Source organism: Neomonachus schauinslandi, chromosome 16 (assembly GCF_002201575.2).
Source record: "Neomonachus schauinslandi chromosome 16, ASM220157v2, whole genome shotgun sequence".
Taxonomy (NCBI): domain Eukaryota; kingdom Metazoa; phylum Chordata; class Mammalia; order Carnivora; family Phocidae; genus Neomonachus; species Neomonachus schauinslandi.
This window is the reverse complement of record NC_058418.1, coordinates 24,087,266-24,103,429: the sequence shown is the minus strand read 5'-3', so window position 1 is coordinate 24,103,429 and position 16,164 is coordinate 24,087,266. Positions and strand designations below refer to the sequence as shown.

General features: G+C 37.9%; 1 protein-coding gene across 3 annotated transcripts in view; it reads right to left on the bottom strand.

Annotated features, from left to right (window-relative positions):
• The window catches only part of PHKB (phosphorylase kinase regulatory subunit beta), a 300,058-nt gene that overhangs the window by 45,965 nt on the left and 237,929 nt on the right, over nucleotides 1-16,164 (bottom strand). For all 3 annotated transcript variants that reach the window (XM_021705835.2, XM_021705837.2, XM_021705836.2), the window contains 4 exons: nucleotides 8,003-8,058; nucleotides 7,395-7,488; nucleotides 1,268-1,351; nucleotides 738-842 (listed from right to left, as the gene is read on the bottom strand). In XM_021705835.2, coding sequence (XP_021561510.1) covers nucleotides 738-842; nucleotides 1,268-1,351; nucleotides 7,395-7,488; nucleotides 8,003-8,058 — 339 coding nt within the window. The remainder of the gene's footprint in view (nucleotides 1-737; nucleotides 843-1,267; nucleotides 1,352-7,394; nucleotides 7,489-8,002; nucleotides 8,059-16,164) is intronic.

Here is a 16,164-nt window from a genome sequence, read left to right as displayed (position 1 = left end):
TTTTGACTCAATTTCTACTCTTGTCATCATCATTGTCATCATATCAAAGACTTACATAACACTTCACCATATGTCAAGTACTATTCTGCGTGTTTTATATACATTAACTCATTTAATTCTCAGAATATCCCTATTATTATTCAGTTATACGGATGAGAAAAGAGAGACACAGAGAACTTAAGTAACTTGCCCAAGATCACACAGCTGGTAAATAGACAGTAGAGCCAAGATCTTAACAAATGTAATCTGGCTCCAGACTTCATGCTCTAAACCATGACTCTAAGCTTCTCTTCTCTGCAAATGGAAAAGGGAGTGGAGGAGATTTTAACTGACTAGATGTTATGAGTTAGTTGAAGTTTTACTTGACATTCTTCATAAATAAAATTATTTTGCTAACTCAACTTTTTTTCAAAAAGAGATAAACTACTGCTGTCATATGAACATGGTTTCCAAACGGTTTCCCCTCTGCTTTATAAACTGTATCTTTTCATTCCACTTGTAGAATGGTCTATCAAGCAAAGTCATACAACTTTATGTAAGACATACTCCATCTATTATTCTAATACTGCAAGCAATTTAACTTTCTCCAAAGCCATGCAGATGTTGTTTTACTTTCATATTTTACACCGTGTTAACACAGTGTCACAGACACCCATGAGCACTCAATTTAATAACATATGATAAAATCAGTAGAAACCCAGTCATCCAATTTCAATAAAAAGGGGTTCTGAAGCTACCTTTATGTCATCTATCAGCAGTAAAACATCTTGAGACATGTAGAAATCACTTAGGTCGAAGATGATAGGGTAACAAACCACAGTCTTTCCTAGAATGCGATAAATCTGTAAGAGATAATTAAAAAAGTACAAAACAGGACCAAAGGCAAATGTACAGTAGCATAAGTCTTAATAAAAATTAAAACTGATTAAGAAATTTTAATGTTTCGTGATTGGATCAATAAGATCAGTATACTAAAGAGCAGTCTACCTCTACTGTGATAGAAAAAGCCTCTGAGTAAATACTGTCATAATCAGGTACCCTACAATGTTCAGAAATAATATAGGAGTGCGATGCTTATTCTTTGCTAGAAGACTTCTGTGATATCACACAAAACAAACAGTAAGATTTACTTGTAGAAAATGATAATTCAGATAACCAGCCCAAGTATATAATAAAATGTGAGAATGGATGCAAAGCAGGTCAAACATCATTTCATTCTGTGGTATTATAATCTGAACACTGCTCCACAAGGAAATTTTATGAGCACCTTTGAGGTACCGAGGCAGCCAATGGGCCTATCTGGCCTTCCGGAGAGTCCTAATTTTTCATTGATTCCCAGGTGGAAATAAGCCTGTAAGACATAAATTTATAAATCAGTCAGGCAAGAAGAATCCATGTTTTCCTTTTTGGCCCCTTTATACCCCCTGACTAAAGCCCTGCTAATTTCTGATCTTTCCAGAGGAAAAGTGGCCAGGGAAACCTTACTCAATAGACCTGCTAGGAAAACAAGCTAGCCAATGATGTCAACTTAGATTTGGGGGCACTGAGAGATTTGAGAGCAAATCTTTGCAGATCTACTTAGCAACATCCTAAAATCTGACATTGTTCTTGTGCTGTCAAATGTACAACTTGCATGGCTCTGTCCAATTCATAAAAGAACACAAAGAGACAAATGCTTCCTGTGTGATTAAAAAAAAAAAAACTGGCTAAAGTTTTAATTCAGGGCCTCACATCTCCTACTAGATTCCCACCTTCAAGTATTTCCCATCAAAATGGAAATGTCTTTATTGATTTTTCTGATTATATGAATTTTCTGAAAAATTTAAGCCATGTGCTCGAAGTGAATGGTCCTGTTTACTCTCACAATTCCATAGGTAACAACTCTTGCACTTTGGTATATGTTGAAGGAAGAAGTATAATTTATTGTGTGAGCCCTAAAAAACACCTGATGTATAGGGTTACAGATTTTTTAAAGTATATAGATGAATATATACTCATATTACATACATATATCAATATGTGCATATATTTACATAAACGGGTTCATAAACTATATATATGTATCTGTTTGGTGTCCTACTTGTTAAAACTTAGTATTGTGGTGTTCCATTTCAAGATGGTAGACTGAGTCTATGCATGTACTCTACATTTCAGTGTTGAAATGACTGAAGAAATATAAAGACCTCTAAAAATATCTCTAGCACTAACTACTGGAAAACAGAAAAAGGTGCCACAGTGGAACAGAAACTTCTAGAATTTCTACAAAGTAAAAACGGATGGATTTGGAATGAATTAGAAGGTAATCAGTGCCAAAGCTGAGCACTTCACCCAATAAGACGCCTTCTTACCCTATTTAATACCTATCCCTTGATGTAGGTAGTTCCCAACTTTTTGTTATTTTAAAAGCAATTCAATAAACATCTCTGGACACTGTACTATTATTTCTGCAGAATAATTTCTTAGACTTGCTGGATCAAAGAGAATATGTTTTCTTTGAAACATACTGCCAGGTTGGTCACCTTGTAGAAACAGTGGACCAATTTATATTAGCATTAACAGTGCATAGGCCTTTTTTGTTACTCTCTTGGGTCAAAATGACAGTTCATCTTAGTTTTAAACTACTGTATTCAAATATTTTATGGTTGAACATTTTCCCATATATTTAATGGCTACTGGTATGTTCTATAAATTTTTCCATTTGTTCCCTTTTCTTTTTTTAAATTTTATTATGTTATGTTAATCACCATACATTACATCATTAGTTTTTGATGTAGTGTTCCATGATTCATTCTTTGCGTATAACACCCAGTGCTCCATTCAATATGTGCCCTCTTTAATACCCATCACCAGGCTAACCCATCCCCCCACCACCCTCCCCTCTAGAACCCTCAGTTTGTTTCTCAGAGTCCATAGACTCTCAGGGTTCGTCTCCCCCTCTGATTTCCCTTTCTACTATCTTCCTTTTTCTTTTTTTTTTTAAACATATAATGTTTTATTTGTTTCAGAGGTACAGGTCTGTGATTCATCAGTCTTACACAACTCACAGTGCTCACCATAGCACATACCCTCCCCAATGTCTATCACCCAGCCACCCCATCCCTCCTACCCCCCAACCACTCCAGCAACCCTGTTTGTTTCCTGAAATTAAGAATTCCTCATATCAGTGAGATCATATGATACACGTCTTTCTCTGATTGACGTACCTCACTTGTTCCCTTTTCTATTGGGTATTTCTCATTCTTTTTGATTTGTAAGAGATCTTGGTATGTTAAGAATATTACCCTTTGTATAAATATTTTACCCAGTTTGCTCATCTTCAATGTTGTTACGAATTGCGAGAATGACTGCATAGTAGGTCAAACATCATTTCAGCATGCGTTATTTCAATCTAAACATTTTCCTACTAGGAAATTTCACAAGCACCTCTGATGTGCCAGGTTGTTTATCCCATCTTCAGCTGTATTTAGTTAAATTTGTCAATCATTTCCTTAAAGGCTTTTTTAGCACTGGCATTATTCTAAGAATGGACTTTCACTCCAAACAGTTGTAAACTGCTCTTCTATTTTTTCTTCTAGTGATTTTGTTTATATCATTTAAAAAAAAATTTGAATCTTTAATCGGTCTGGAATTTATTTTTCTATTTGATGAGAGGTAGACATCTAACCTGTTTTCCTCTGAACTGACTTCAATTATCAACCTCATTGTACACAAAATTAATGTCATCACCAGAGGTCTCTGGTCATTCCACTACAGAGTACATGCCCATGTCAGAGTTAGCTCTGTGTCTCTTTCTCCTTCTGCATTGCTAGGTTCCTAGAGAATAGCATCCCTTCAGTTGGTTGGCACTGTGCCTGACACAGAGCTGGTGCTCAGGAAATACCTGATAGATGAATGAGGGAGCAACTGAATGTCCTCCTGAGCTACCCGGCTGTGAATACTGACTCTGTAATAATGACTCTCATATTAGACATAGTCAACTGGCCAGAAAAAGTACCCTATAAACATTAGGATATATAACTGCACTGAAACTATAGCACACTACACTAGATGGAGCCCCCTTTCTCTCAAATATTTTCAAATTTTCAGAATTAAATGTATGTCTAAATTATTTTAGATTTCTTCTTTTGGACAAGTGATCAATTAACCATGTACAAGTTAAAATGTACCGATCTAGATCTCCTTTAAATACTACTCTATTACAGTGAAAGGATTTTCCTTAATTTTCTGAACCAAGGTACAGCAGGTCTATGACAATTATGTAGACAGACCTGGAATGCTCCCCACATTCCAGGGTGTGGATAATACTGTCCCCACATTGTACACATGCACACCATTTAATCCACTGAAATAGTATATAGTAATGGCTAAACAACAGAACTTCATTCTAGATCACACTATATTCATCTCCCCCATGAAGCAAATCATACCACAGTCACCACATCATGAAACACTAATTACACACAGTATAAGGCCTGCTCTCAGCTGTCTGCTCTCATAGACTGTTAAGCGAGCTGAAGGAGGGTACAGCTCCTCAGAACAGAAAGATTAGCCACTGGCATAAGAATATGTGTATTAACTAAGATTTGAGGGAACACTTTCACTTTTAAAAGGTGGGCTTATCACTGTGTAATATATGGAACTGTTGAATCACTGTATTATAAACCTGAAACTAATATAACACTGTATGTTAACTACATAGGAATTATTGTTTTTTAAAGATGGGCTTATAAGAAGCAATATACTAGGAAGTATATCTTAGAGGATGAATCCCCACAAGCAGCTAGCTTGGAACACAGAGGCTGTAACAACAGAGAATCTTCTATCTTTTTTTTTTTTTTTTTTTTTTTAAAGATTTTATTTATTTATTTGAGACAGAGAGAGAGCACATGAGAGGGGGGAGGGTCAGAGGCAGAAGCAGGCTCCCTGCCGAGCAGGGAACCCGATGCGGGACTCGATCCAGGGACTCCAGGATCATGACCTGAGCCGAAGGCAGTCGCTTAACCAACTGAGCCACCCAGGCGCCCAGAGAATCTTCTATCTTGACACATGTTTAGGGAAGTTGGACTCTTGGCTCCAAATCTCGTTTTACCCATACCACATACCCATTTGTTCACACCATTTGTTCACAACATCTTTAAAACAACAAAACATAAAATAAGTCAGGTCCTGTTAGAAGTCTTCACCTTACTCTTTCAATTTATTTTATTTTTATTTTATTTTTTATTTTTTTTGAGAGAGAGTACATGTGCATATGCACTAGTTGAGGGGAGGGGCAGAGGGAGAGGGAGAGAGAAAGAGACATTCTTTTTTTTTTTTTTTTTTAGATTTTATGTATTTATTTGACAGGGGGAGAGACAGCGAGAGAGGGAGTACAAGCAGGGGGAGTGGGAGAGGGAGAAGCAGGCTTCCTGCTGAGCAGGGAGCCCAATCCCAGGACCCCGGGATCATGACCTGAGCCGAAGGCAGACACTTAATGACTGAGCCATCCAGGCGCCCCGAGAGAGAGATTCTTAAGCAGGCTCCACAGTGTAAAGCCTGACTCGGGGCTCGATCCATGACCCTGAGATCATGACCTGAGCTGAAACCAAGAGTCTGACGCTTAACTGACTGAGCCACCCAGGTGCCCCAAGTCTTCACCTTAGTCTTAATGGAATGCTTCCTACCACCTCCACAGCACCTTGTATAAACATCTATTATAGCACTAATCAAGGTGGATTGTAATTAACTATTTTTCCTTTCATACCAGTAGACTCAGAGTTCACTGAGAACAGGGACAGAGCACAAAGCCATTTTATCTGAGTGCCCCACACAAAATTCTGCACATAGCAGGTGTTCACTAATGAATGAATGAATAAAATGCCAGAAGCCATGCTTATCTTTTAAATCTTGACTGCATGTTGTCTAGTAGAGTATAGATTCACCTACCATAAAAAAGTTGCAATATAAATTAGGCCTGAAAAAAATGGAGTCAGGTTTATTTGCTTTGAGCACATGTTTATCAAAGAACAATAATCTTTGTTACTATTCTCTGGAGCTTTCAGTGAGGGACCATAAAAAGTGTATCAGCAAATATAGCCAGTAATGATAGAGTGTTAGAGCCTTAGATTTTCTCCACTTCATGCTGCCTCCTCTCCTTGCCTCATAAATCCTCAGTTCTCTCTCCTCTTCTACCACAAAACCCATTTACATCTTTGCGTGATTTCAAAGTGTTACCTACTCTAGGGATCCTTGAATTTTCAGCCTTATCTCTTTAATCAGAGGGGAAAAGAGCTCTAAATTTGTTATAGGAGGTTTAAGAGCTTTCAAAGTGCTGGTACTCTGGGTGATCTGACACCCAGGTTCTGGTTTTGTTGACAATGGATAGGGTCCAGTCTGATCAGCAGTGACACTCTGAGGCCCTGCCTTCTCCCATGCAACGTGCACCTCACTTCTCTAAGCTTTAATTCCTTGTTGTACCATCAAGGTTTTGACCACAAAAGTTTGTTCAACCTAACTGAGCTAATCTTGATTATTTGAGAGAGAAAATTCTAATCACTTACATCAAACACTTCAGAGTTTGTTCCTGTACTGTTTTTAACAATTACTAAGTAGAAGTGGTGGTTTGTAAATAACTGGTGGAATCGGGCTCCCTGCACAGCGGGGAGTCTGCTTCTCCCTCTCTCTCTATCCCTCCCCCCTGCTTATGCTCTCTCTCTCTCTCTCACTCTTGCTCTCAAATAAATAAATAAAAATCTTTTAAAAAAATAAATAAATAAATAACTGTGGAAGTCAACAATTTTCTGTCCCTAGTGGGCAGGAATATTCCTAAACAGGCATTTCTGAATCCATCTGCAGAGGAGTACATGCAAAAGGCCCCCAAAGTCACCTTTTAATCCAATTTAAATAGGTATGTAACCGCACCAAAAATAAACTCAGATGTTACTTTGAGACCGAGCAAACCAAAAGGGTGGGAATTACTTCAGACTCTAAACAGTAAGGCAAAAAAAAAAAAAAAAAAAGGAAATAGTTATTACCAATAAATATTTAGATGAGAAATTTCCTTTAATAGTTAATTAAGGGAAAATGATCAAATCCAATGTAAAGGTTAATTTTACACACAAGGTACGAAAATTCAGGTTAATTTGTTATTTAAGTGCTCAGTCTAGGTCAGTAATAGACTTTAGAAGTAAGAATCAATAAGACCTATGAATATAATGTATACACACACAATGCAGGGTTTTTTTTAGTAACAACGTCTGATAAGGTAGGTTTCTCAACTTAATTAGAAAGACTTTTGGATTGATGACACTATCTCAGAATCAGACTTTAACTATGCTACCTGACTGTAAACTAAGTCTAATCATCATGCTCTAGCACCTCCACAAAGTTGACAGTAAAGAAGTAGAATCACTTACTTTCACCAGCTCCTGCTGAGCCCAAATCTGAATGGGTTCCACCTGTTGAGGAGTTTGAGTCTGAATACCATACGTGTTGAGGAAAACTTGAAGGCTAAAGAATACAGGGAAAAAGCAAGAGACATTTTTAGGCAACGCATGTAGAATGTGGAGAATGGTGGAGGAGGAGGAGGGGAGGAAGGAGACTATGCTAGCTTGGAGAACATTTTAATTTATCAATGTGAGGAATATGCCATCTAGGCTGGGATCTAGAGGCCCTCTGGGGTTCTTCACAAGGCATCAGGTGGGACCTCTGGGGGCTGGCAGAAAGAGTAAGCACTGATTTGGGGAATTCCCAGTATTCGTTGCACTAACTTCTCAAAACTACACCCCAGGCAACACTGGCACAGGTCACACAGTCTAATATTCACATCAACTGAAACAAAATTATTTTTAAACATGAAAAGAATGTTTTTCTGGCACTTAAAGTAACATTAATGACATCCTTGAAACCCCGTCAAGGGGTTTGTGAAATTAATCTCTACCACCATACTCAATATTGCAACATAAAGCAGTAAGCCCCCCTCCTTTCCTCCCGAAGGAACACACCACCCGTCTGGATTTCATACCGTTGGCTTTCTGCTATGAGTGCTACATGAACTACCAAATCATTTTCCAGTGGGCCCTGTAATAGAGGGGGGGGGGGGGGGGGGGGGGGGAGAAACATTTTAAAAGATCTGGTCATCATCAGCTACAATGAGAATCAAGGACAATATTAACCATCTCTAAGTAGTTCATTAAAATGATGGACACCTACTGGCTCCATGCAGTCACCTCTCTCTCCTTGCTCTCCACTGCCTACTAATCAATTTGATGGTGTAGACAGAGTAATGGAACACCAAGGAATGGAAAACCATAAATCTCACCCCTACCAGAGGGGCTAGCCTGTCAGGCCTATTTTGCATGATGCATAAGAGTAGTGTGGGGACTGAGAATCATTTTCCGCTATTTAACTCTGAAGGGAAGAGAAGGAACTAAAAATAAAAACCCAACTTCTGTATTCTCTGTAAAAAAATGATTGTGAGTTAAAATTGTTCATTTGACATCTTAACATATATAAGGCTATTCCTTTCTTCTTAGCCAATTTTCCTTTGGCATCATTTATATCAAAATAGCTTTATTCTAACATATAGTTCCTATAGTAGAAAATGAACTACCCAGTTGACTATGTAATTAACACTGTGTTCATTAAATACAAGCTGTTGGGCTTCATAGTTCTAATCAAAGATACTGTTGGATATTTGCTACTCTTTTCGTGTATGTGTGGAAAAGATTCACTATAGCATATATTACACATTGTTAAAATGAACCCAATTTTGAGCCTGCATTAACAGAGACCATTGAGAAGTATCAATAAATTACAGTATTAGGAAGCTCTAAAAATACTGATCAAATGTAATTTCTTTATAGTAATGAATCTAACATTCCCAATAGTATGCTGTAAATATCTGATTTACCATCAGTCAGTTCCCCTCTATGGTATTCAATACGTCACTAGAATTTATGTATGATGGAAAGCAAGAAACACCAGAATACATATATCAGCAGTAAATACCATACAATCAAAAGGATGGTTCCCAGAATCATTGTGAAAATGCCATTTCAGGCAGACTTCCATGTGATTTAAATGAATATATGAGAAAATATGATATAACAACCCAACAAAAATAAATACACATTAAAAATGCCATAAATTCTATTTTTATTTGATAAAGACCTTAAAAGTTAATGTTACTCAGAAGGATGAGAAAAAATTAATTATTCACAGTCTCATCAAGATTTCTAACACCAAATGAATACATTAAGCCTATTTCTCTCAGATGAAATCTAATATTTACTTCATCAAAAGAAGTAAGCTTAGAGTGGGCAAATTATCCACAATCTTCAGTACAATTATGGATTCTTAAATAAAAAGCAAATGAATACATATACAAGAATGCAGATAACATTTCAATAACAATAAATAAGGCAGCTTACAGATCCTAATTGGCAAATTGGTATCTTTTTTTTGAATCACAGACCTTTTATGATAATGTGTTTACTTGTATGACAGAGTACTCAGATCTGAAATGCCCACTACACATATTGAATCATACTAAGTATTTGGTTAGGAGACTACTAGATGGCTAAAGAATTCTTTCATTGTAAAACCTCAGCATTTCGGAAAGTTACAATTCACAAAACTTCTATGATGATCTTAGGCCTTCACCATAGCCCATAGGGGACACTGCACCCTATTTATACCCCAGAAAGAATTCGGCATTGGGTAGTCCCACCTCGGTTGCTCCCTTCCTCTCACTGCCAAAGTTGGAACCATCTTTTCTCTGTTTTCACCATTTTCTTCAAAGCACCAACATTTTGTCTAAACCCATGAAGTCTCTCTGAAAACTTACTAACAGTAATTAATATTTTCTATTTCTGGATGGTATTTCCCTTAATATTACTATAATATTTTCTCCTTTTAGGTTCATAAGTACACACACACACACACACACGTGTATATATGCATATACATACTCAAGGCCTGTATGGTATGGTGCTCTCCATTTCACATGTATTTATGTACTCATTCATTTGATCAATAGTTAAGGCATTCTAATATACAAGCCCTATGCTAGACCCTGATGTTACAAGATAAATACAACCCAGTGTCCCTCCATGAGGAGTTCAGAGTGTCCTGGGACAGACAGACAACAGACAAGCTTTCAAATATGTGTTTATTATCATGTGAAAGTATTTCACTGATACCTTTCTTTGGTAGTATAGACCTAATTTTTTTAAAAAAAGGGCTGCAGGACATTACATTACATGGACATACCATACTTTATTTAAGGAATGTTTATTTTGATGGACATTTAGGTGGTTTCCAATTCTGCAGAGAATATAATAATTGTCCTTATATCAGAGAATTGCTAAGGATTTAGGGAGGAACAAAGTGCTAGGCACAGTTTTGACACCTAACAAAAATAAAGGCACTAAAACTTACTGCAGTTGTATTTACTTTTTTCACTTCTATCCTAGGACAGCTGCTCCTCTCTTCCTTGTTGAGATTTGCTTTAATACCTAAGTTGCCCTAAATCTCATTGGTTTCCACCATTCTAAGACATGAGGACCATCCATTACCCCATTTTTGTATGGCTAGTTCTTCTCCAAAGAATTCCAAACATCTTTTAAAAGAAATCTTCAGGTGACTTAACCACTTTCCAATTTTCTCTCCTTTTATTTCTCAAACACAGACTATAGCTATCTTCTTACCTTTTACCTTTCTTGCCTCTATAATTCTATATTCCGCCATCTAACCTACTTTGCCTTTAGAGATGGAAATCCTCACACTTCAGTCCTTGGTCTTCTCATTCCACTTCTTTCTCTTTCTTTGTCTCTCTCACCAAACTCAATCACTCTGGTAGCTTTAATTATCACCTCTAAGCAGATCATTTCATATTTATGTTTCTAGTCTTGAACTTTCTCTTGAGTTCTAGTGCCCATATTTTTAACTGCTTTCTGGACATTTTCTCTTGGCTATTTCCAAAGTTAAAAGTTTCTGAACTCAACTCCTCACCAATCCTACCTCCACCCCAAACAGGCTCACTCCAGCTCAGAATGTCAGAATCATCTTTGACTCCTGTTTTTTACCCTCCATATCCAGTTTGTCATCAAAATCCTGTTAATACTTAACTCATAAACTATGAATCTTCTTTTCTTGAATCTTCTTTTCATTTCTGTAGCAATATTCAGGATAGGAAAGTACCAACCATAGCAACAAACACTTCACATAACACTCAACATTCTATGTGCAAGGCACTGTTCTAACAAACCATTAATTTATAATAACAAACTATTATTTCCATTTTCCAGATAACAAAACTGATGCAAAGAAAGCTTAAGTAACTTACCAAGGATAGAGAGCTAGCTAACAGCAGAGCTAGAATTCAGACACAGGCAATTTGACTACAGCATCTTTGCTCATACTCACTCAGTTATTCTGCCTCTCAGAGAGTGGAAAGGGGGCAGATGTTAAAATTGAAAGGTCCACATACAAGTCCCATCTTATCACTTGATCCTGCATGATCCAGGTCATCTAATAGATGCCTTAAATTTGTCATGGACAAGACTGAACCACTGAATTCCATCCTTAAAACCACTCATCATCAAAGTATTTCTTACCTCTTTAAGACCTGATCTAGCCAAAAACGTGTAAATCATTCTTGACTCTTTTTTCCTTCAAACCTCCTAACCAATAACAACAACAACAAAAAGATAAGTTATTGAGCACCATGTAACCACAGGAAATTAGTTACTCATCAAAACACCCATACTTGGTAGGGAACTATTATTCTCATTTACTGATGAGACAACTGAGGCATGGAGTTGTTAAAAAAAAAATTTAGCTAACATCACACAGATAATAAGTGGCAAAGGGGAAATCCAAATCTGGGCTGTCTCATCTATCTCTTAAACATTACAGTATCTGGAGATGGGAGGAACACGATGACAGAGGAGTAGGAGACCTAAATTTCATCTGGTCCCAGGAATTCAGCTAGATAGGTGTCAAACCATTCTGAACACCTACAAACTCAACAAGAGTTCAAAGAAAAGAATAGCAGCAACTCTCTGAACAGAAAAGCGACCACTTTCTGGAAGGTAGGATGTGTGGAGAAGTGAATCCAAGGCGATACTCGGGAAGATAGACGGTGGGGGAGGGGGCCTCCGTCCACCACTTCTGGCAAGTGATAGAGCCGTGGAGCACAAAATCGGAACTTTTAGAAGTCGGCTCCGCTGAGGGACGTTGCTCCAGTGGCTAAGCGGGAGGTGGAACCCTCGCTGGGACAGTGTGGTCTCAGGACCCTTGGGGTCACAGAAAGACCAGGGGTGACTGAGTGCGGCAGAGCTCCCAGGTATCAAAGCGGGGAAGCCGGCTGCAGAGACGGAGCCGAGGGGCAGGCTCTCAGCTCGGAGTTGCCGTAAACCATGATCCACAGCACAGTCAGGCCACTGCTCCTCCAGCAGGGACCCAATAAGCGGCATATCCGGGGAGATTCCCTTTCCTTCCCCAGGGAGGAGAGGTGCCAGAGCGCACCACAGGGATCTTCTGGGTTTGGAAAGTCCACACAGAGTCGGGTGCCAGAGATAGAAACGCTCGGTCACAGGCTGGGTGAGCATGGAGTGCGACTGAAGACAGAGGACACAGGAGTGATTGCTTTTCTCTGGGGGTTCACTGAGGAGTGGGGCCCCAAGCTCTCGCCTCCTCTGGAGTGGAGATTGGGAGGCTGCCATTTTCACTCTCGTCCTCCACAGCTGTACAGAAAGCTTGCAGGGAACAAAAGCTCCGGAGAGCAAAATCGAGCAGATTACTTAGCCCCGCCCCCAGCAAGGGCAGGGCAATTCCACCTCCAGCAAAGACATTTGGGAACCACGGCAACAGGTCCCACTCCAGGTTGATCAGCAAGAACAGCCAGCCAAGACCAGGTTTACCGATCAATGAGAATGGCAGAACTCCAGCACTAGGGTAATACTGCACATAGAATTCATGGCTTTTTTACCATGATTCTTTAGTCTTTCAAAGTTAATTTTTTTAATTTTCTTTTTTGTCTTTTACTTTTTTTTTAATTTTTCTTTTTCCCTTTTTCAACCAACATCTTATCAATCCCGTTTTTAAAAAATATTTTTTATTTTTCATTTTTAGAGTCATATTCTATCCCTTCATAGTAGTTAACCTTATTTTTGGTATATATATATATATAAAGTTCTCCTCTCTTTAAAATTTTGGGATACAGTTTCTTCTAACAGATCAAAATATACCCTAAATTTCTAGTGTATGGCTTTGTTCTAGTCTCCTGCCTGATCACATTCGATCCACCCCCCCTTTTTTTTTAATCCTCTTCTTTTTTTTTTCAACCAACTTCTTATCAATTCCTTTTATAAAATCTTTTATAATTTTCATCTTCACAGTCATATTCCATCCCTTCATCATATTTATCCTTATTTTTGTACATATATAAGCTTTTCTTTCTTTAAAATTTTGGGAGGCACTTTCTTCTAACAGACCAAAATACGACCAAAATCTAGTGTGTGGCACTGATCTATGCACCAGCCTGATCATATTTGATCATATTCTGTTTTTTTGTCTGTTTGTTTTTCATATTTTTCTTTTTCATTTTTTTTTTTCTTTCTTTCCCTTTCTTTACCCCCAGTTTCAGGTCTCTTCTGATTTGTTTAGTGTATATTTTTCTGGGGCCATTGTTACCCTGTTAGCATTTTGTTCTCTCATTCATCTATTCTCCTCTGGACAAAATGACAAGATGGAAAAAATCACCTCAAAAAAAGAACAAGAGGCAGTACTGACTGCCAGGGACCTAATCAATACGGACATTAGTTGGATGTTGGAACTAGAGTTCAGAATGATTATTTTAAAGATACTAGCTGGGCTTGAAAAAAACATGGAAGATATTAGAGAAACCCTTTCTGGAGAAATAAAAGAACTAAAAACTAACCAAGTTGAAATCAAAAAGGCTATTAATGAGGTGCAATAAAAAATGGAGGCTTTAACTGCTAGGGTAAATGAGGCAGAAGAGAGCATTAGTGATACAGAAGACCAAATGATGGAGAATCAAGAGGCTGAGAAAAAGAGAGATCAACAACTACTGGATCAGGAGGGCAGAATTCGAGAGCTAAGCAATACCATAAGACAAAACAACATTAGAATAATTGGGATCCCAGAAGAAGAAAGAGAGAGAGGGGCAGAAGGTATATAGAACCATATTATAGCAGAGAACTTCCCTAATTTGGGGAAGGAAACAGCCATCAAAAACCAGGAGGCACAGAGAACCCCCACAAAATCAATAAAAATAGGTCAACACCCTGACATCTAATAGTAAAACTTATGAGTCTCAGAGACAAAGAGAAAATACTGAAAGCAGCTCGGGAGAAGAGATATGTAACCTACAATGGTAGAAACATGAGATTGGCAACAGACCTATCCACAGAGACCTGGAAGGCCAGAAAGGACTGGCAGGCTATATTCAGAGCACTAAATGAGAAAAATATGCAGCCAAGAATACTATATCCAGCTAGGCTGTCACTGAAAATAGAAGGAGAGATAAAAAGCTTCCAGGACAAACAAAAACTAAAGGAATTTGCAAACATGAAACCAGCCCTAAAAGAAATATTAAAAGGGATCCTCTAAGCAAAGAGAGACCCTAAAAGTAACATAGACCAGAAAGGAACACAGACAATATACAGTAACAGTCACCTTCCAGGCAATACAATGGCACTAAATTCCTATCTTTCAATAGTTACCCTGAATGTAAATGGGCTAAATGCCCCAATCAAAAGACACAGGCTATCAGATTGGATAAAAAAAAAAGACCCATCGATATGCTGTCTGCAAGAGACTCATTTTAGACCCAAAGACACCCCCAGATTGAAAGTGAGGGGGTGGAAAACCATTTACCATGCTAATGGACACCAAAAGAAAACTGGGGTGGCAATCCTTATATGAGACAAATTAGATTTTAAACCAAAGACTATAATAAGAATGAGAAGGACACTATATCCTACTTAATGGGTCTACCCAACAAGAAGATCTAACAATTGTAAATATCTATGCCCCTAAGTTGGGAGCAGCCAATTATATAAGCCAATTAATAACAAATGCAAAGAAACACATCGACAACAATACAATAATAGTGGGGGACTTTAACACCCCCTCACTGAAATGGACAGATCATCTAAGCAAAATATCACCAAGGAAATAAATACTTTAAATGACACACTGGACCAAATGGACTTCACAGATATATTCAGAACATTCCATCCCAAAGCAACAGAATACACATTCTTCTCTAGTGCTCATGGAACATTCTCTAGAATAGATCACATCCTAGGTCACAAATCAGGTCTCAACCAGTACCAAATGACTGGGTCATTCCCTGCCTATTTTCAGACCACAATGCTTTGAAACTAGAACTCAATCAGAGGAAAGTCGGAAAGAACTCAAATACATGGAGGCTAAAGAGCATTAAAGAATGAATGGGTCAACCAGGAAATTGAAGAAGAATTAAAAAAAATCATGGAAAGAAATGAAAATGAAAACACAACTGTTAAAAAATCTTTGGAATGCAGCAAAGGTGGTCCTAAGAGGAAAATAGCAATACAAGCCTTTCTCAAGAAACAAGAAAGGTCTCAAATACACAACCTAACCCTACCTCTAAAGGAGCTGGAGATAGAACAGCAAATAAAGCCTAAATCCAGCAGAAGAGAAATAATAAAGATCAGAGCAAAAATCAATGAAATAGAAACCAAAAGAACAGTAGAACAGATCAACAAAACTAGGAGCTGGTTCTTTGAAAGAATTAAGAAGATTGATAAACCCCTGGCCAGACTTATCAAAAAGAAAAGAAAAATGACCAAAATAAATAAAATCATGAATGAAAGAGGAGAGATCACAACCAACACCAAAGAAATACTAACAAGTATAAGAACATATTATGAAAGGATTATTCACCACAACCAAGTGGGATTTATCCCTGGGCTACAAGGTTGGTTCAACATCCACAAATCAATCAACGTGATACAATACATTAATAAAAGAAAGAACAAGAACCATATGATCCTCTCAATAGATGCAGAAAAAGCATTTGACGAAGTACAGCATCCTTTCCTGATCAAAACTCTTCAGATTATGGGGATAGAGGGTGCATACCTCAATATCATAAAAGCCATCTATTAAAAG